The 15,277-nt window shown below is 36.5% G+C and overlaps 1 protein-coding gene across 1 annotated transcript in view; it reads right to left on the reverse strand.

Annotated features, from left to right (window-relative positions):
* MAN1A2 (mannosidase alpha class 1A member 2) overlaps positions 1–15,277 on the reverse strand; it is a 114,069-nt gene that overhangs the window by 76,109 nt on the left and 22,683 nt on the right. Inside the window, exons 3-4 of the mRNA XM_081024799.1 lie at positions 12,218–12,314; positions 1,843–1,961 (exon numbers count right to left, since the gene is read on the reverse strand). Coding sequence (XP_080880925.1) covers positions 1,843–1,961; positions 12,218–12,314 — 216 coding nt within the window. The remainder of the gene's footprint in view (positions 1–1,842; positions 1,962–12,217; positions 12,315–15,277) is intronic.

A 15,277-nucleotide genomic window follows, 5' to 3' on the forward strand; every position in this document is an offset into this window, starting at 1 on the left:
TTCAGTTCCCCATTATTCGGATAACAACTCTAAACATTAAAATAAACGGTATAGTTCTGGTTCCTGATAGAGCCAACTGATACACCAATATACTAGCAATTAGGCATAAGAAAGCTGCCACATTGGTGAACAGGAGTATTTGAGCCTGCACAGATGCCAATTCTCTCCAAATTAATTTATAAATTGAACGTGATCCTCACCAAAATTTCAATAATATTCCAGAGCCTAGAAGAACAAACAGCTGAGAATTAAGATAATTTCCTAGTAGAACAGATGGGATATCAAGATTCAAACATAAGATATCAAGCTTCTTATAAAAATATTGTACTTAAGTCAGTTTAAAAACAATGTTGGGATAAAGAAAAAAGCCAATAGAAAAGAATAGACTAATATGACTAATGTAGCATGTATAAATAGTGGGGAAATAAATGGTGCTAGGATTGATAATGCTTACCTCACTCTACATAAAAAAAAAAAAAAATCAATTCCACATGGATTAAAAACCTAAATGCAAAAGCAAACATTTGGAATTAAACACAGTAATATATCTTCATGACTTTGGAGTAGAGCCTTCTGAAGATACAGGAAGTAGAAGCTCTGAGTGCTACACAGCCAAACAGGAAAAAAAGACTGCATTTGTCAGCCCCCCTTTACAACAAGACTGGGCTCTATGAGAATCTACTCAACAGTAAACAGCACACAAGCCAAAATGGGGTGACCACCTCCCCAGAAGTGTTTTTAAAGAACAGGCACCCCTCCTCTGTTCTGCAAATGGCAGGTTTATCCACCTCACCTGAGGCACCATCCTGTACCACGGGCTGAAGCTACACACTGAAGGTGACTGAGCAACAAAACAGAGGACCCTCCGCACTTAAACAATCAAAGAGCTACCCAACCCTGCCCTAAGCTGCTTTTCTCTGTATTTCATTTGGATGAAAGAGAAATAAACAGCCCTCTTGTTTAAGTTGTTTTATATTAGGTTTTCTGCCACTCACAGCCAAACCTAAACCTAACTGACAGTAAGAATTGTTCTAATTGAAATGTGTCTGAAATGTTAGTATAATATGAAAGAAAGTAATCAGTTGTTATCTAGTTAGCATCAGGAAAGACATCAGAGAAGAAATAATTAAGGATTTAAATCACAATTTACAGTCTGCCAAAGAGCAAAATGCACAGAGCAGGAGTGACTTCTGACTGCACTCAGGAGGAACAGGAAGCACAAATATCATTAAAGATGATAAAGAAGACGACAAAACAGTCCACACATCTTTTAGGTGAAGACTGGTAATAAGGAAAATAATTGCTACCACTTACTGAGCTCTTTATATGTACCAGATTGCCTCACATAATCCTCACAATATTGCAATGGGATAGCAATTTTATGACAGGTTGAGAAACAAAGAGGCCCTTTCCCAAGGCACACGGCTAGAATGTAGCTGTGCTGGGCTTCAAACCTAAGCAGCACCACTAAACAATTGTGCCAAAGTGCTGGCAAGACAGGCCTAGGCTGTGCCAAAGCTGTGCCAAATCATTAAACCTTTAAAAGAATAATGAAGTACTTATTATTTATAAAGTAGTTTATGCTTTACTGGCATTTCCAGTTCAGAGTGTTTTTCCCCCTAACTACTGTCTTACCACATTGCCTCAAATGATAAGGGCAAGAAAAGTAAAAGGCAGATGGTGAGAAAGAGTGTATTTTATGCAAAAATTAAGTAACAACGGCTAATCCCAAAAGAAGAAAGGGGATTTAGGATTTCCTTACACTACTAACATAACACTCAAATCCATTCTGGTTAGACACTGTCTTTTCATAGCCAAAGAAATGATCAGCTGTGTACTCACCACACTGAAATCCAGGTTGTCTTTAATCCATTTTTGCCCATCTCGGAATTCATCATGCAGCCCCATGATATAAAGGGTATCGAGAGCATCTATGATGGTAGCACCCATCTGTGAACTTCCTATATTTGGAGGGGAAAAATGGTCATTAAAAAGATGCCGGTCATATAAGGTCTGTTATGACCTTATATATAAAAAGTAAATTAGGGTAGGAGTATAAGGACTAAACAGGATATCCAACATGGTTCGCTTTTCCGTAAGAATAGGTAATATACATTGTTTAACATATTTTCCTAAAGATGACACATTGACAACAAAGAGGAAGGTAAAGAAAGACTAAAATTATAATTCTCCTTAATTTTCTTCCTCATCATAATGTGAAATATCTATTTACTTAACTGAGATAGGTTTAAAAAAAGGATTAATTCAAGAAATGGGAAAGCTGGTTCAAGACAACAAGCTGTCATAAGACAACCACGCTCTTCTAGGGCAAATTCATAGGAAGGACAAAAAGTATACTTAAAAACAATAATGGAAGTACAACAAGGCTAGATAACCATAATGGAACAGACTTTAATAATACTTAGCAATCAAAAAGCAAGTTGATCATACTGAAAGAGGAAACCATAAAACAAAGTAAAAGTAGAGAAAATCAAAACAAAAAGATCTACCATCTTGAGGATAGAGATAATCTTGATCTTATAGGAAATGTTTCAGTGAGGAAGGAACTAATTCAACAAAGCTAGCTGATACCCAAACTAGATACTGTCAACACACGACAAGAAAACAGGCCAATCTTACCAATTAATGTAACTGTATAACTCCTGAATAAAATAATAGCAAACATGAGAGTGTAGTAATGAACCCCAGGAAGACAATTATTATTTCTCTCTTCTGAGAATGAAAATCACCCGCACAGCTTATTTTCCTAACTACATTAACGTGACTTACTATTAGACTGTCTTCAGTGAGAGTTTACTGCTCTAGGAGTCTCTTGCTCAGAATGATAAAAGTTGCAAGATAATTTTATTGTTCTCTCTAGGAACTTCTGAAAGCCTCAGCAACTCTTCAACAGAAAGTAACAAATGATGTCTCACACCCCAAAATGCAGAACTCTTTGCCTCTAAATGCTCCGCTTACCAACCCTAAACTATTAGATCATGATCCTTATCCAGTCATAACCAAGCGTCCTCCAATTGAAAAGCCCATCTTAAACCAGATTTTAAATCTCAATAATTATCTCAATTTCTTTCCTTCCTCGTGTGACAGGCTATTAGGGCTCTGGGGAGGTAGTGGTCTACCTTATTTACCACCGTAAGCATTAAACTCAGCTTTGTCTTATCCACAAGTTATCTTGGTGATAGTTTAGAAGTCAGCATTCAACATTACTTCGCTACTATTCTTTCTTTTTTTTCCTTTATTCTTCCACTCCTTTCTCTACTGGATAAATAGTGTTTTCTTCTGATGGTTTAAAACGATACAAACTTGTTCTTATAATGGTTGTCCTTAACTTATGTCACATTTTCTTGTCCATGTGCTCCTAATAACTTATTCAACTTATCGATAAGTTTATCTTCCCACTAACAAGTACTCCAGCACGCTCTCATAAATTTTTTGGTCTTCTACTCACTCAGTTCTCTTCATGTTGATAATTAACTAGACTGTTTGTTCTGGGCTAGTACAGACATACTTTCCTGTTTCCTCAGCTTTTTTAAGGTAACAAACACTTTATCAAGCCCCTGAATCACCTATATAGCCTATGCCTTGCATAATCACTCAGATACATACATCCATCCATACATATATAGATATTTTTTTAATTGGGGAATATTGGGGAACAGTGTGTTTTTCCAGGACCCATCAGCTCCATGTCAAGTTGTTGTTTTCAATCTAGTTGTGGAGGGTGCAGCTCACTGGCCCAGGTGGGAACCGAACAGGCAACCTTGGTGTTATGAGCACTGCGCTCTAACCAACTGAGCCACTGGCCGCCCCAATACATATCTTTTTACTTTAGTATTTTATACAAAATTTTTATTTTAAATCCTTAAGAGTGCCAGTTTTTATTCTCATTTCAAAGTTTATAGGTAGTTATGCTCTTCAGTTCTCTAGTTATTATATCATCTTGTAAGTGCAAATTCCTCTAAGGTGCCGCCTACTCTGAAATGGAAAAAGGCCTGATAAGCCTATTCTGTACCAATTCTGGTTAGTTCCTCAAGAAGAGGTCATAAACAGTCCATGGCAGAGACAGGCAAAATTGGAATTACTGGCTATCACTATGACTGTTTACCTAGATGACTCAAGATTTCAACTGAAAACAATTAAAAGGTGTAAAACTACCCTTGGATCAAAAAAGAAGTAAAATATGACACTGCAGAATGTATAAAAACATTAATAAAAATTTATTATGAGAACACAAATTAATAAAAACAGTTCTCAGAGAAAAACATAACTTGATTTTTTTACAGTATTTAATAAGAACAAATGAAAATAATTGAATTCACATTCTACTCAGAAGAAAAAAAATGATAAACTTGACCAACAAACTAGAAAATCAGAAAAGCTCAAGGCAGAAATTAATGAATTAGAAATTAATAAAGAATTCAAAAGATAATTCCATGAAAATAATTATACATGAATCTACCACTAACCAATTTTTAAAAACCAGTCAAGGGAATACACAAGTACATAATAAGAAATGAGACTGCCTCAACAAACAGATGCTGAGGAAATTAAGAAGATGATAAAAAGCCTATTTTAGTCATATCGTCCCAATAAATTTGAAAAAATGAGTGGAATTGATGATTTTGTAAGAGTATATATATATTATTTTGACTTATGAAAAAAGAAACAGAAGAGCTAAACAAACAGACCAAGGAATAGGAAATAGAGTTCTCAAAGAACACCCACTATAAAAGTACCATGCTCTGGAAGTTTCATGGAATAAATTCTACTTTAATTTTAAGGATGATTAATTCCTACATAAACTTTTATAGAACATAGGAAAATAGAGCTTAAGATTCAATTTATGAATCTGCATACCACTGAGGCAAAAATCTAAGTTGGTAAGAAAAATAAAACTGCATTCTGATCCCACCGTGAGCATCACAGAAAAATTTAGCAGAATTGCTGAGCTGTATGGTTTATGTTTAACTTGATGAGCGACTGACGAACTTCTCCCCAGAGTGTACCATTTTGTACTTCCAGCAGCAATGTCTGGGAGTTCTAGTTGCTCTACCATCCTTGTCAATAACGGTGTTGTTTGTCTTTTAACTTTCGTCACTCTAATGGGTGTGGAGGTCATTATACTGTGGCTTGAATTTTAATTTCCCTGATAACTGATGTGCTTTATTGGCTATTCATATACCTTCTTTGGTGTATGAATTATTTATATATACTAGATATACACCTTTACATACATATTATCACAGATACTTCCTCCAAATCTTGTGGCTTGACTTTTTATTTTCTTAATGTCTTTTGGGGAGCAGATATTTTTTATTTTCAAGAAGTACAATTTATCCATCTTTTTTCTTTTATGGTTTATGCTTTTTGTATTCTAAAATTTCTTTGCTTACCTCAAGGTCACCAAGATTTCTCAAATGCTTTCTACCGGAAGTTTTATACTTTCAGCTTTTACGTTTAAATCAATGGTCCATTTCAAGTTAATTTTTGTGAACAATGTGGATTCATTTTTCTGAACGAATATATAGTTAACCCAGCACAATTCACAAGACAGACTATCCTTTTACCCATTGAATTACTACCTAAGCACCTTTGTTGAAAGTCCATTAACCATGTATGTGCACTTTTATTGCTATTCTTTTTCACTGATCTCTATGTCTGTCCTTATGCTAAAACCATACTGTCCTCATTACTGCAGCTTTACAGTAAGTCTTCAAATCAGGTAATATAAATCTGACAACATTGCTCTTCTTTAAAAAAAAATTATTCTGACTATTGCACATGCTTTATATTTTCATATAGATTTTAGAGTCAGCCTATCATTTATACAAAAAACATATTTTATTGGGATTGCTTTAAATCTAAATATGAATTTCAAGAGAATTGACATTTCAACAATATTGAGTACAACAGTCTCCCCCCTCCTCCCATCCATGGGGGCTACGTTCCAAGACCCCTAGTGGATGCCTGAAACCGTGGATCCTACTGAACCCTATATATATTGTTTTTTCCTATACATACATACCTATAATAGTTTAATTTACAAACCAGGCATAGTAAGAGATTAACAGCAATAACTAATAATAAAATAGAACAATCGTAACAATATACTATAATAAAAGTTATGTGAATGGCTTTGGGGCCGTTATTAAGTAAAATAAGGGCGACTTGAATACAAGCGCTGCAGCAGTCAATCTGATAATCAAGACAGCTAAGTGACTAATGGGGGGTAGCGTACACACACTCTAATTGCAGTTGGAAAAATTAGTATCGGTGCTAACTTATATCTGGCAGCATTTGCTTCTCCCCACTCACCAGCTCCAGGGGTGAGCCCTAACTGGGCAAAAACCAAACAAATATATCCCATCCTTCTGGGTATAGAAAACCCAATTAGAGACAACAAGAAACAATGGGTCTTTCAACGATTTCTAAGAAACCCAAGTGCTCTCTTTTCTACAGAAGTGGTAGTGTGAAGCTAGGAAGCTTGAGCTGCTGCAGCCAGCCTGCTGAGAAGCCAGCTTGAAGATACCAACACACGGAGAAAAACAGAGGCAAGAGATAAAGAAAAAGGCTTAGCTGCAATTTGATCTACTGTAGGACTTCATGAACTGATTAAATTTCCTTTTCCAGGATAGCCATTTTGAAAGGGATTTTCTGTTATCTGCACCTGAAGAATCCCCTCATGCCGAGGGCTAGACGGAAGTCAGAGGAACACTAATTTCAGTTGCCATATAAAAGAACTGTTTAATAATCAAACTAAGAAAAAGGAACAGGACATGTTTGAAGCTGTTTTCCACAGAATCTAACACCTTCCACATAATAGATAAGCACCTAATTTTGACGACTGAAAATTCTGCAGGTTGCATTTTCACTTTGTCTACCATTTTACTATAATTTTCTTCTCAAAATGGATTTTTCCTGTGTACCGACGCTATTTTTTTTCTATCTTGAAGGATTTCTGAAGCAGTCCAGAATAGTGGTTAGAAGCATAGATCGTGACACTAGAATGCTTGGATTCAAATCCTGGCTCCCTTGTTTACCGTGTGACCTTGGGGACGTTAGCTGACTCTAACTGTGCTTCGATTTCCTCGTGTAAAATGGGAACAATAATAATAAGTACGTGCCTCAGAAGGTTGCTAGTACTAAATAAGCTCACTTCACATAAATCTCTGAGATTAGTCGCTGGCATATGCTGCTGTAACAGAATACCATGAACTAGGAGGCTTAAACAATGGAAATTTATTTTCTCATCGTTCTGGAGACTAGAAGCCCAAGATCAAGGCTCCAGGTTTTGGTAAAGGCTTTCCTCTTGTCCACCTTCCCACTGTGTCCTCACGTGGCTTTCCCTGGTGCATGTGCAAGGGGAGAGAGAACTCTGGTGTCTCTGTCTCTGAAGAGGAGGACATTAGGGCCCCACACTTACGACTTCATTGACTCATAATTTCCTGCTAAAGGCTCTATCTCCAACTACAGTAACATTGGGGTTAGGACGTCAACATACGAATCTGTGAGCGGCAGAATTCAGTCCACAGCAGTAAAAACTGTATAAACTCCGTGGACGTTTTTACTAGTAACGTGTATATGACTATAAGACTCAAGGAAACTATAGTCCTATTCACAAAGCAAATTACAGCATCTCAAGCAAATGACTGACCTCACGTCAGATTGGTAGCAAAGAAAGTAAAACTTTTTAGGAGAATATATATTTCATTGCTATCCATTTGCATGATGATCCCTGTGAAATGGAGGACCACGGGGAAACTCTTGCTTCTGTACCCAGTTAACTCAGAATGAAAGGGCTCATTTGTACAATCTCCCTTTCCAACTCTCACCCCCTTTAACTTCTATGATGGCACAAATAACTCTAAGTTCACCCAGTAAAGCAACTCGAGTGCTCCTAATGACCAGCTGGCAAGAACCCACCTGAGAATAACCTGAAGCTCCCAGGCCGTCATCATTTACCAATCTAAGCAAACAGGCGTCTAGGAAGCTTACATCTGAAGAAGTCTGACAAAATTACCGAAAATTAAAACTGCCTTTCATTCTTAAAAAAAAAAAAAAAAAAAAAGCTAGTATTTTTAAAAAAGAAAAAAACATTGTCAAAATTTCTCCATTAGGATTTTAACAAAATTACATTCGGTTAAGAAAGCAACAGCGCTTTTGCTCACTTACAGAAAAGACTTGTATTGACTTTTAAGAAATGAAGTTTTTAAAGTTACATGAAAGCTTATTTATCTTCTAAATTTAAATTCAGCAAACAATCTTTCCTCACAAAGTTACTGCAATGATTAAATGAAGTAATTTGTTTATGTACTACCTTGCCTCGGACCAGGATCTATTTGATAAATGTTAATACACTAGATGTTCTGAGAATAAGTGTTCTAAAAAAAGCAAGTAGAAAACTAATATCCAACTCTTATTTTCAGTACATATTTATGCTCCAATCCTTTAAAAGGATTCATCGTTTACCACTAAGTTTACTATAAAGGGATATTTACTAAAAGAGAGGATCTAATTTTACTTAACCATGAAATGTAATGGCTTTCACCTCACTACTGTCTCACACTGGCATCCACAAAGCAATGGGAACTTTTCTATCTGTAACCTCTGCCGAGGAAACACACTTTATTTCATTACGTGATCACTGCTAAATTAAATGTCATACAACGAGATCTCTGGTGTCTCATTCTAATTAAAAAAAGATTTTTAATTATAATATAAATTTATAAAATGTTTTTCCATTATTCTTCCATCCCAACATCTTTCAAACCCAGGAGAAATGATCTTTTCAGTTATTGTCTTTTTTACAAAAAACAACCAAGCAAAAAACAAATTCTAAGAGAAATCACAGCATTAGAAAAACTCTTCTATCATTTCACACTCAAAGAAAAATGCTGTTATTTAGATTACTATGGTGGTATGTTATAATTAGTAAAGTTAATTGCATTGCATATGACTAGTTTATGGGGTATTCTTATCCCATTAATATTTTCTTGCCTTCATCTATCAGTATTTAAAAGATATCCATCACATCAAGAAGGATTTAAAATGGGGGAAGAAGTGAAGACTATATAGAACAGCTTGATAATTCTCAAAACTTATCCTTGGTCTAAGTAAAAGTTGTTACTTAAGATAATTAAGTAAGTTAACTTACGCTTTGAAACTGAGAAGTTAACAAGTGGACAGAACTCAAGAGAGGTGGAAAGTTAGAGAGAACTCAAGCCGAACACAGCTCATCCCCAGACCTTGCATACCCATATAGTAGTTAGTTTTTCCCTTCTAACTGTGAATGTACAACATAACCCACTAAATTTACCAAACAAACCACCTTGGCCATGTTAATTTTATTTTATATACAGGCATACCTCGTTTTATTGCGCTTGCTTTACCATGCTTCACAGATACTGCATTTTGTACAAAATGGTTTGTAGCAACCCTGCGTCAGGCAAGTCTATTGGCATCATGTTTCCAAAAGCATTTGCTCATTTCGTGTCTCTGTGTCACATTCTGGCAATTCTTTCAAACTTTTTAATTATGATTATATCTGTTCTGGTTATCTGTGATCAGTTATTTCTGATGTCACTATTGTAATTGTTTCAGGGTATCACAAACTGCACCCATGTAAGACAGAGTCCTTAACCAGTAAATGCGTGTTCTGACTGCTCTACTGACAGGCCAGTCCCAGTCTCTCCCCCTCTCCTCAGCCTCTCTACTCCTTATTGAAAGGAGGCCAATTAATAACCTTACAATGGCCTCCAAGTGTTCCAGTGAAAGGAGGAGTCACATGTCTCTCATTTTAAATCAAAAGCTCAGTGAGGAAGGCATAATGAAAGCCAAGATAAGCCAAAAGCTTGACCTCTTGAGCCAGTTAGTCAAGTTGAGAATACAAGGAAAAAGTTCTTGAAGGAAATTAAAAGCACTGCGATAAGAAAGCATTGTTTCACGGATATGAAGAAAGTTTTAGTGGTCTGGACAGATCAAACCAGCTACATTTCCCTTAAGCCAAAGCCCAATACAGAGCAAGGCCCTAACTGTCTTCAATTCTATGAAGGCTGAGAGAGCTGAGGAAGCTGCAGAAGAAAAGTTTGAAGCTAGCAGAGGTCGGTTCATGAGGTTTAAGGAAAGAAACCGTCTCCACAGCATACTGTGTTTCCCCGAAAATAAGAGCTAGCCAGACAATTAGCTCTAAAGCGTCTTTTGGAGCAAAAACTAATATAAGACCAACGGAATCTTATATTAATTTTTGCTCTAATCAGTCTTATATTAATTTTTGCTCCAAAAGACGCATTAGAGCTGATTGTCCGGCTAGGTCTTACTTTCGGGGAAACATGGTAGAAGTACGAGGTGAAGCACAAGTGCTGATGGAGAAGCTGCAGCAAGTTACCAGAAGGTCTAGCTAAGACAATGACACGGCTACACTAGAGAACAGATATTCAATGTGGATAAAACAGCCTCCCTTGGGAAGAAGGTGCCGCCTGGGACTTTCACAGCTGGAGAGGAGCAGTCAATGCCGGGCTTCAAAGCGGCCAAGGACAGGCTGACTCTCTTGGTAGGGGCTCGTGCAGCTGCTAACTTTAAGTTGCAGTCATTGCTCACTGACCACTCTGAAAATCCTACGGCCCTTAAGAATTATGCTAAATCTACTCTGTGCTCTATAAATGCAACAAAGCCTGGAGGACAGCCACTGTTTACAACACGGCTTACTGAATGTTTTAACCCCGCTGTTGAGACCTGCTCAGAAAAAAAGATTCCTTTCAAAACATCACTGCTCACTGACAATGCACCTGGTCACCCAGAGCTCTGATGGAGACGCACAACGAGATTAATGTTGTCTTCAGAGCTGCTAACACAACATCCGTCCTGCAACCCAGGGATCAGGAGTAATTGCGACTTTCAAGTCTTCTTATTTAAGAACTTTCCAAAAGGCTCTAGCTGCATAGACAGTGATTCCTCTGACGCGTACGGGCAAAACAAACTGAAACCCTTCTGGAAAGGAGTCACCGTTCTAGATGCCTTTAAGAACATTCTTGATTCCTGGGAAGAGGCCAAAATATCAACATTAACAGGAGTTTGGAAGAAGTTGATTCCAACCCTCATGGAGTTCAGCATTTCAGTGAAGGAAATAACTGCAGATGTGGTGGAAATAGCAAAAGAACTAGAACTGGAAATGGAGCCTGAAGATGACTGAATTGCTGCAATCTCATGATAACACTTGAACAGATGAAGAGCTGCTTTTCATGGATGAACAAAGAAAGTACTTTTTTGAGATGGAGACTCCTCCTGGTAAAGATGCTATGCAGATTATTAAAATGACAACAAAGGATTTAGAATATTACATAAACTGAGTTGATAAAGCAGAGGCAGAGTTTACGAGGATGGACTCTAATTTTGAAAGAATTTCTACCGTGGGTAAAATGCTATCAATAACAGCATCGCGTGCTACAGAGAAAATCGTTCGTGAAAGGAAGTCAATCGATGCATCAAACTTCACTGTTGTCTAATTTAACAACTTGCCACAGCCATCCCAACCTTCAGCATCCACCCCGATTAGTCAGCAGCCAACAACACTGAGGCAAAACCCTTCACCAGCAAAAAATTTCAACTCGCTGAAGGCTCAGCTGATAGTTAGCAATTTTTAGCAATAAAGTAGTTTTCAATTATGTACACTTGTTTTCTTAGACACGGTGCTACACACACTTAATAGACTGCATTATACGTAATCGTAACTTTTATTTGCACTGGGAAACCAATAAATTTGTGTCTTGCTTTACTGCTATATTCACTTTATTTGGCGGTCTGGAATTGAACCTGAAGTATCTCCAAGGCATGCTTGTACGCTGCACTACTGGACTTCCCTTTCCTTCCCCTCGCCCTCTATAATATGTGAGTATCAGGACTGGTATTGTGTTGAGGAAAAAGAATTAGAATTACAAATAGGTACCTAACTTTCCAGTATTAAAGAAGAAAATGACTAAATGACTGAAGCATCTGTATGTAAACAGAAAGTCTACCACATTATCTGTGTATTCCAAAGCAACCATAACCAATCTTGATTGAAACTTACAAAAAACAAACAAACAAAAACACACATTGCTTCAAATTATGATTCCATAGAAATACTCAGGCTTTGGAATGCATTTAAAAAGTTAAATCCTGTTTTAAAAATGGAAATAGTAATTAGAAAAAGTAAACTTACCAAATATATTAGTGGAGTGTCCTTTCTTTGCAATAGGTCTGAGTTCATTATGTCCCCATCCATATATCCTATAATTATCCCAAGCATGTTTCATCATCTGAGAAAGAAAAATTACAATCCATCAAGTTACATTATTCACACTGTAATTTGGGAATTCTATCACTATATCCTTACACATTCTCCTACATCTAATACATTAGTGTCTTATTCTATTAACACTTTTATCAGTGTGAAAACACACATAAAATAGTGTTTAACCTCACGGTCTACACAACAGGAGGAAAAACTGGGTGTCATAGACAAGTTTTTATTGGGGAGGAAGGTGTCTGTTTGGCATTCTTTTCTTTTAGGAACTGCCAATTCTTTAGGGAACAGATCTCCTTCCCTCACTGTGATTATGATAGAGCTGTCTATCAAGGAGCTCTGATTTCACAACCAATTAACACAGCCTGGCTAGGGAACCCCTCACTCTCAGACCAAAGATCAGCAAACTCTGTCTTTGAAGTAAATACGTTAGGCTTCGCAGGCCATACAGTCTCTACAGCAACTACTTAGTTCTGCTGTTGTGGCACAAAAGCAGCCCTAGACAATAAACAAATGGGCATGACTGTTCCGTTTACACTTCATTTTTAAAGAACAGGCTGCAGGCAGAATTTGGCCCACAGGTTGGATTTCGCCCAACCCCTGACGTAGACAAAGTGAATGGATACAAGTGATTCAAGTAGGGACAATCAAGTCCTTTTATGCATATTGTTATAGACACTAGGAGACAGAGGGACTCTCATTTTGCAATTCAAGGTCTAAGCAATATATAATCCTGGAGTTGATGGAGGCTAACTCTCTCCAACATGGAGAAACTAAATAATGAAAGGAAAGATACATATTATTGATAATAACATCTACAGACTTGGTTTCAGCCAATCTTGAAGTCCTAGTTTAGTCACTATGCTAATAAATATTTTTATATCAATTAGTTTGAACTGAGTCTCTTACAACCCAAGGAGTCTAAGGAACACAACAGCAGAGTATTTAATTATATATCAGTTGAATTATTTAACAGTAGACTGGAGTATCAAAAATCTATTCATTTAACAGTACACTATTTATTAAAACGTTTCTCAACTTGTTTTTCTGCAGCATTACTCAGACACCAAAGCCAGGCAAAGACATTACAAGGAAACTAAAAACCAGTATATCTCAAAAAACACAGATGCAAAATTACTTAACAAAAATCATCAATATATAAGGGCACAACGACCAAGTACAGTTTAACCCAGGAATATGAGACTGATTTAACATTCAAAAACTAATCAATGTAATTTATCATGTCAACCGAAGAAAAGGAAAAACATCATCCAATAATCTTTATAGATGTAGACATTTGACAGAATTTAACGCCCAGTCATGATAAAAACGTTCAGTGAATCACAACTACAAGGAAAAGTCCTCAACCTGAGAAAGGGCATCCTCAAAGCACCTACTACTAACAACATACTTAATGGGAACAGGCTAAATGCTTAACCCTAAAGCTGAGAACAAGATAACTATGTCCGTTCTCATCACTTCTTTTCAACAGTGCAATGAGAAGAAAAAGAATTAAAGGCATACAAATCAAAAAGGAAAAAGTACCTCTATTCATAGAGGACATGACTCTGCATAAAGAAAATCCTAAGCAATCTAAAAAAAACAAAAGTCACTAGAACTAATATATAACTTCAGTAAAATAATGGGAGACAAGTTCAGCAAACTAAAATCACATATATTTGTATATGCTAGCAATAAACAGACATGGAAATCTAAAAACAATTCCATTTATAATAGCATCCAAAAACATGAAATGCTTAAGAATAAATACAACAGAATGTGTATAAGACGTATTTATTGAGAACTACAAAACACTGCTGAGAAAAATTAAAAACCTAAATAAGTGGAAAGATATCACATGCTCATGGAAGACTATTGTTAAAGATGACAATTCTTCCAAATTCATCTACAGATTCAATAAAATCCAGTAACCTTTTATTTTTGCAGAAAAGCTAATTCTAGAAAGACAAAGGACCTAGAACAGTTATAATAATTTTTCAAAAGAACAACGCTGGAGGACTTAACTGATTTAAAAATTTACTATAAGTTAAAGGAATCAATACAGAATCCTAATGGCATAAGGGTAGGCAGGTAGATTAATGCAACAGATGAGTCCAGAGAGAGACTCAACCTCTACTGATTCTGTCAATTGATTCTGAACAGAAGTGCCAAAGTAATTCAATTGGGAAACGATAAGCCTTTCAACAAATGGTGCTGAAACAACTAGAGAGCTCTATGGGGAAAACAATGAAGCACAGCTCTTACTTCACGCAATAAACAAAAAATTAACTCCCAACAGATCACAGACTGAAGTGTCAAAACTAAAACTAAAACGTGTGCCCACACAGAGACTTGTACACAAATGTACACAGCGACTTTATTCATAACAGCCAAAAACTGGAACAAATGTTGAACAAATATACAACAGATGACTGAAGAAAATAAATCCCGGTATATCCATACAAAATGCAATGCTGTTAAGAAAAAAAACAACTTTATGTGCAATCTGCACAGATGAACCTCAAAAATAGTATGCAGAGCAAAAGCCCAGCAACAAAATATCACACACTTTATTATTCCATTGGATTGAAACTCTAGAAAAGACAAATCTAATCCTTAATTACTAAAAGAAAATCAGTGGTTGCATAATTAGGCGCTCTTAGGCCACAATCAACTCCTCTTCACATACATTTCCCTGACTCACTGTCCCAATATAGTTGATATGTTTTTCTTATAATTATTACCTTACTTTGTACCATTTTTGCTTACCCTGCTGTTAACCACTGGTGTGAGGGTTTGGGTTTTCTTGTTTGTTTGCTTAGTTTTTAATGTAACAATTATGAATTTACTTCTAAATTATGAGTTTCACAACTTCTCTCAACATAATCAAACACATGGGATATACTGTCAGTTCCATTGCAGTCTCTGATATAGCCTTCCTGAAGCTCTCTATGCTCCTCCTCGAATCTGGACTTC

This window comes from Rhinolophus hipposideros (assembly GCF_964194185.1).
Source record: "Rhinolophus hipposideros genome assembly, chromosome: 19".
Classification (NCBI taxonomy): Eukaryota; Metazoa; Chordata; class Mammalia; order Chiroptera; family Rhinolophidae; genus Rhinolophus; species Rhinolophus hipposideros.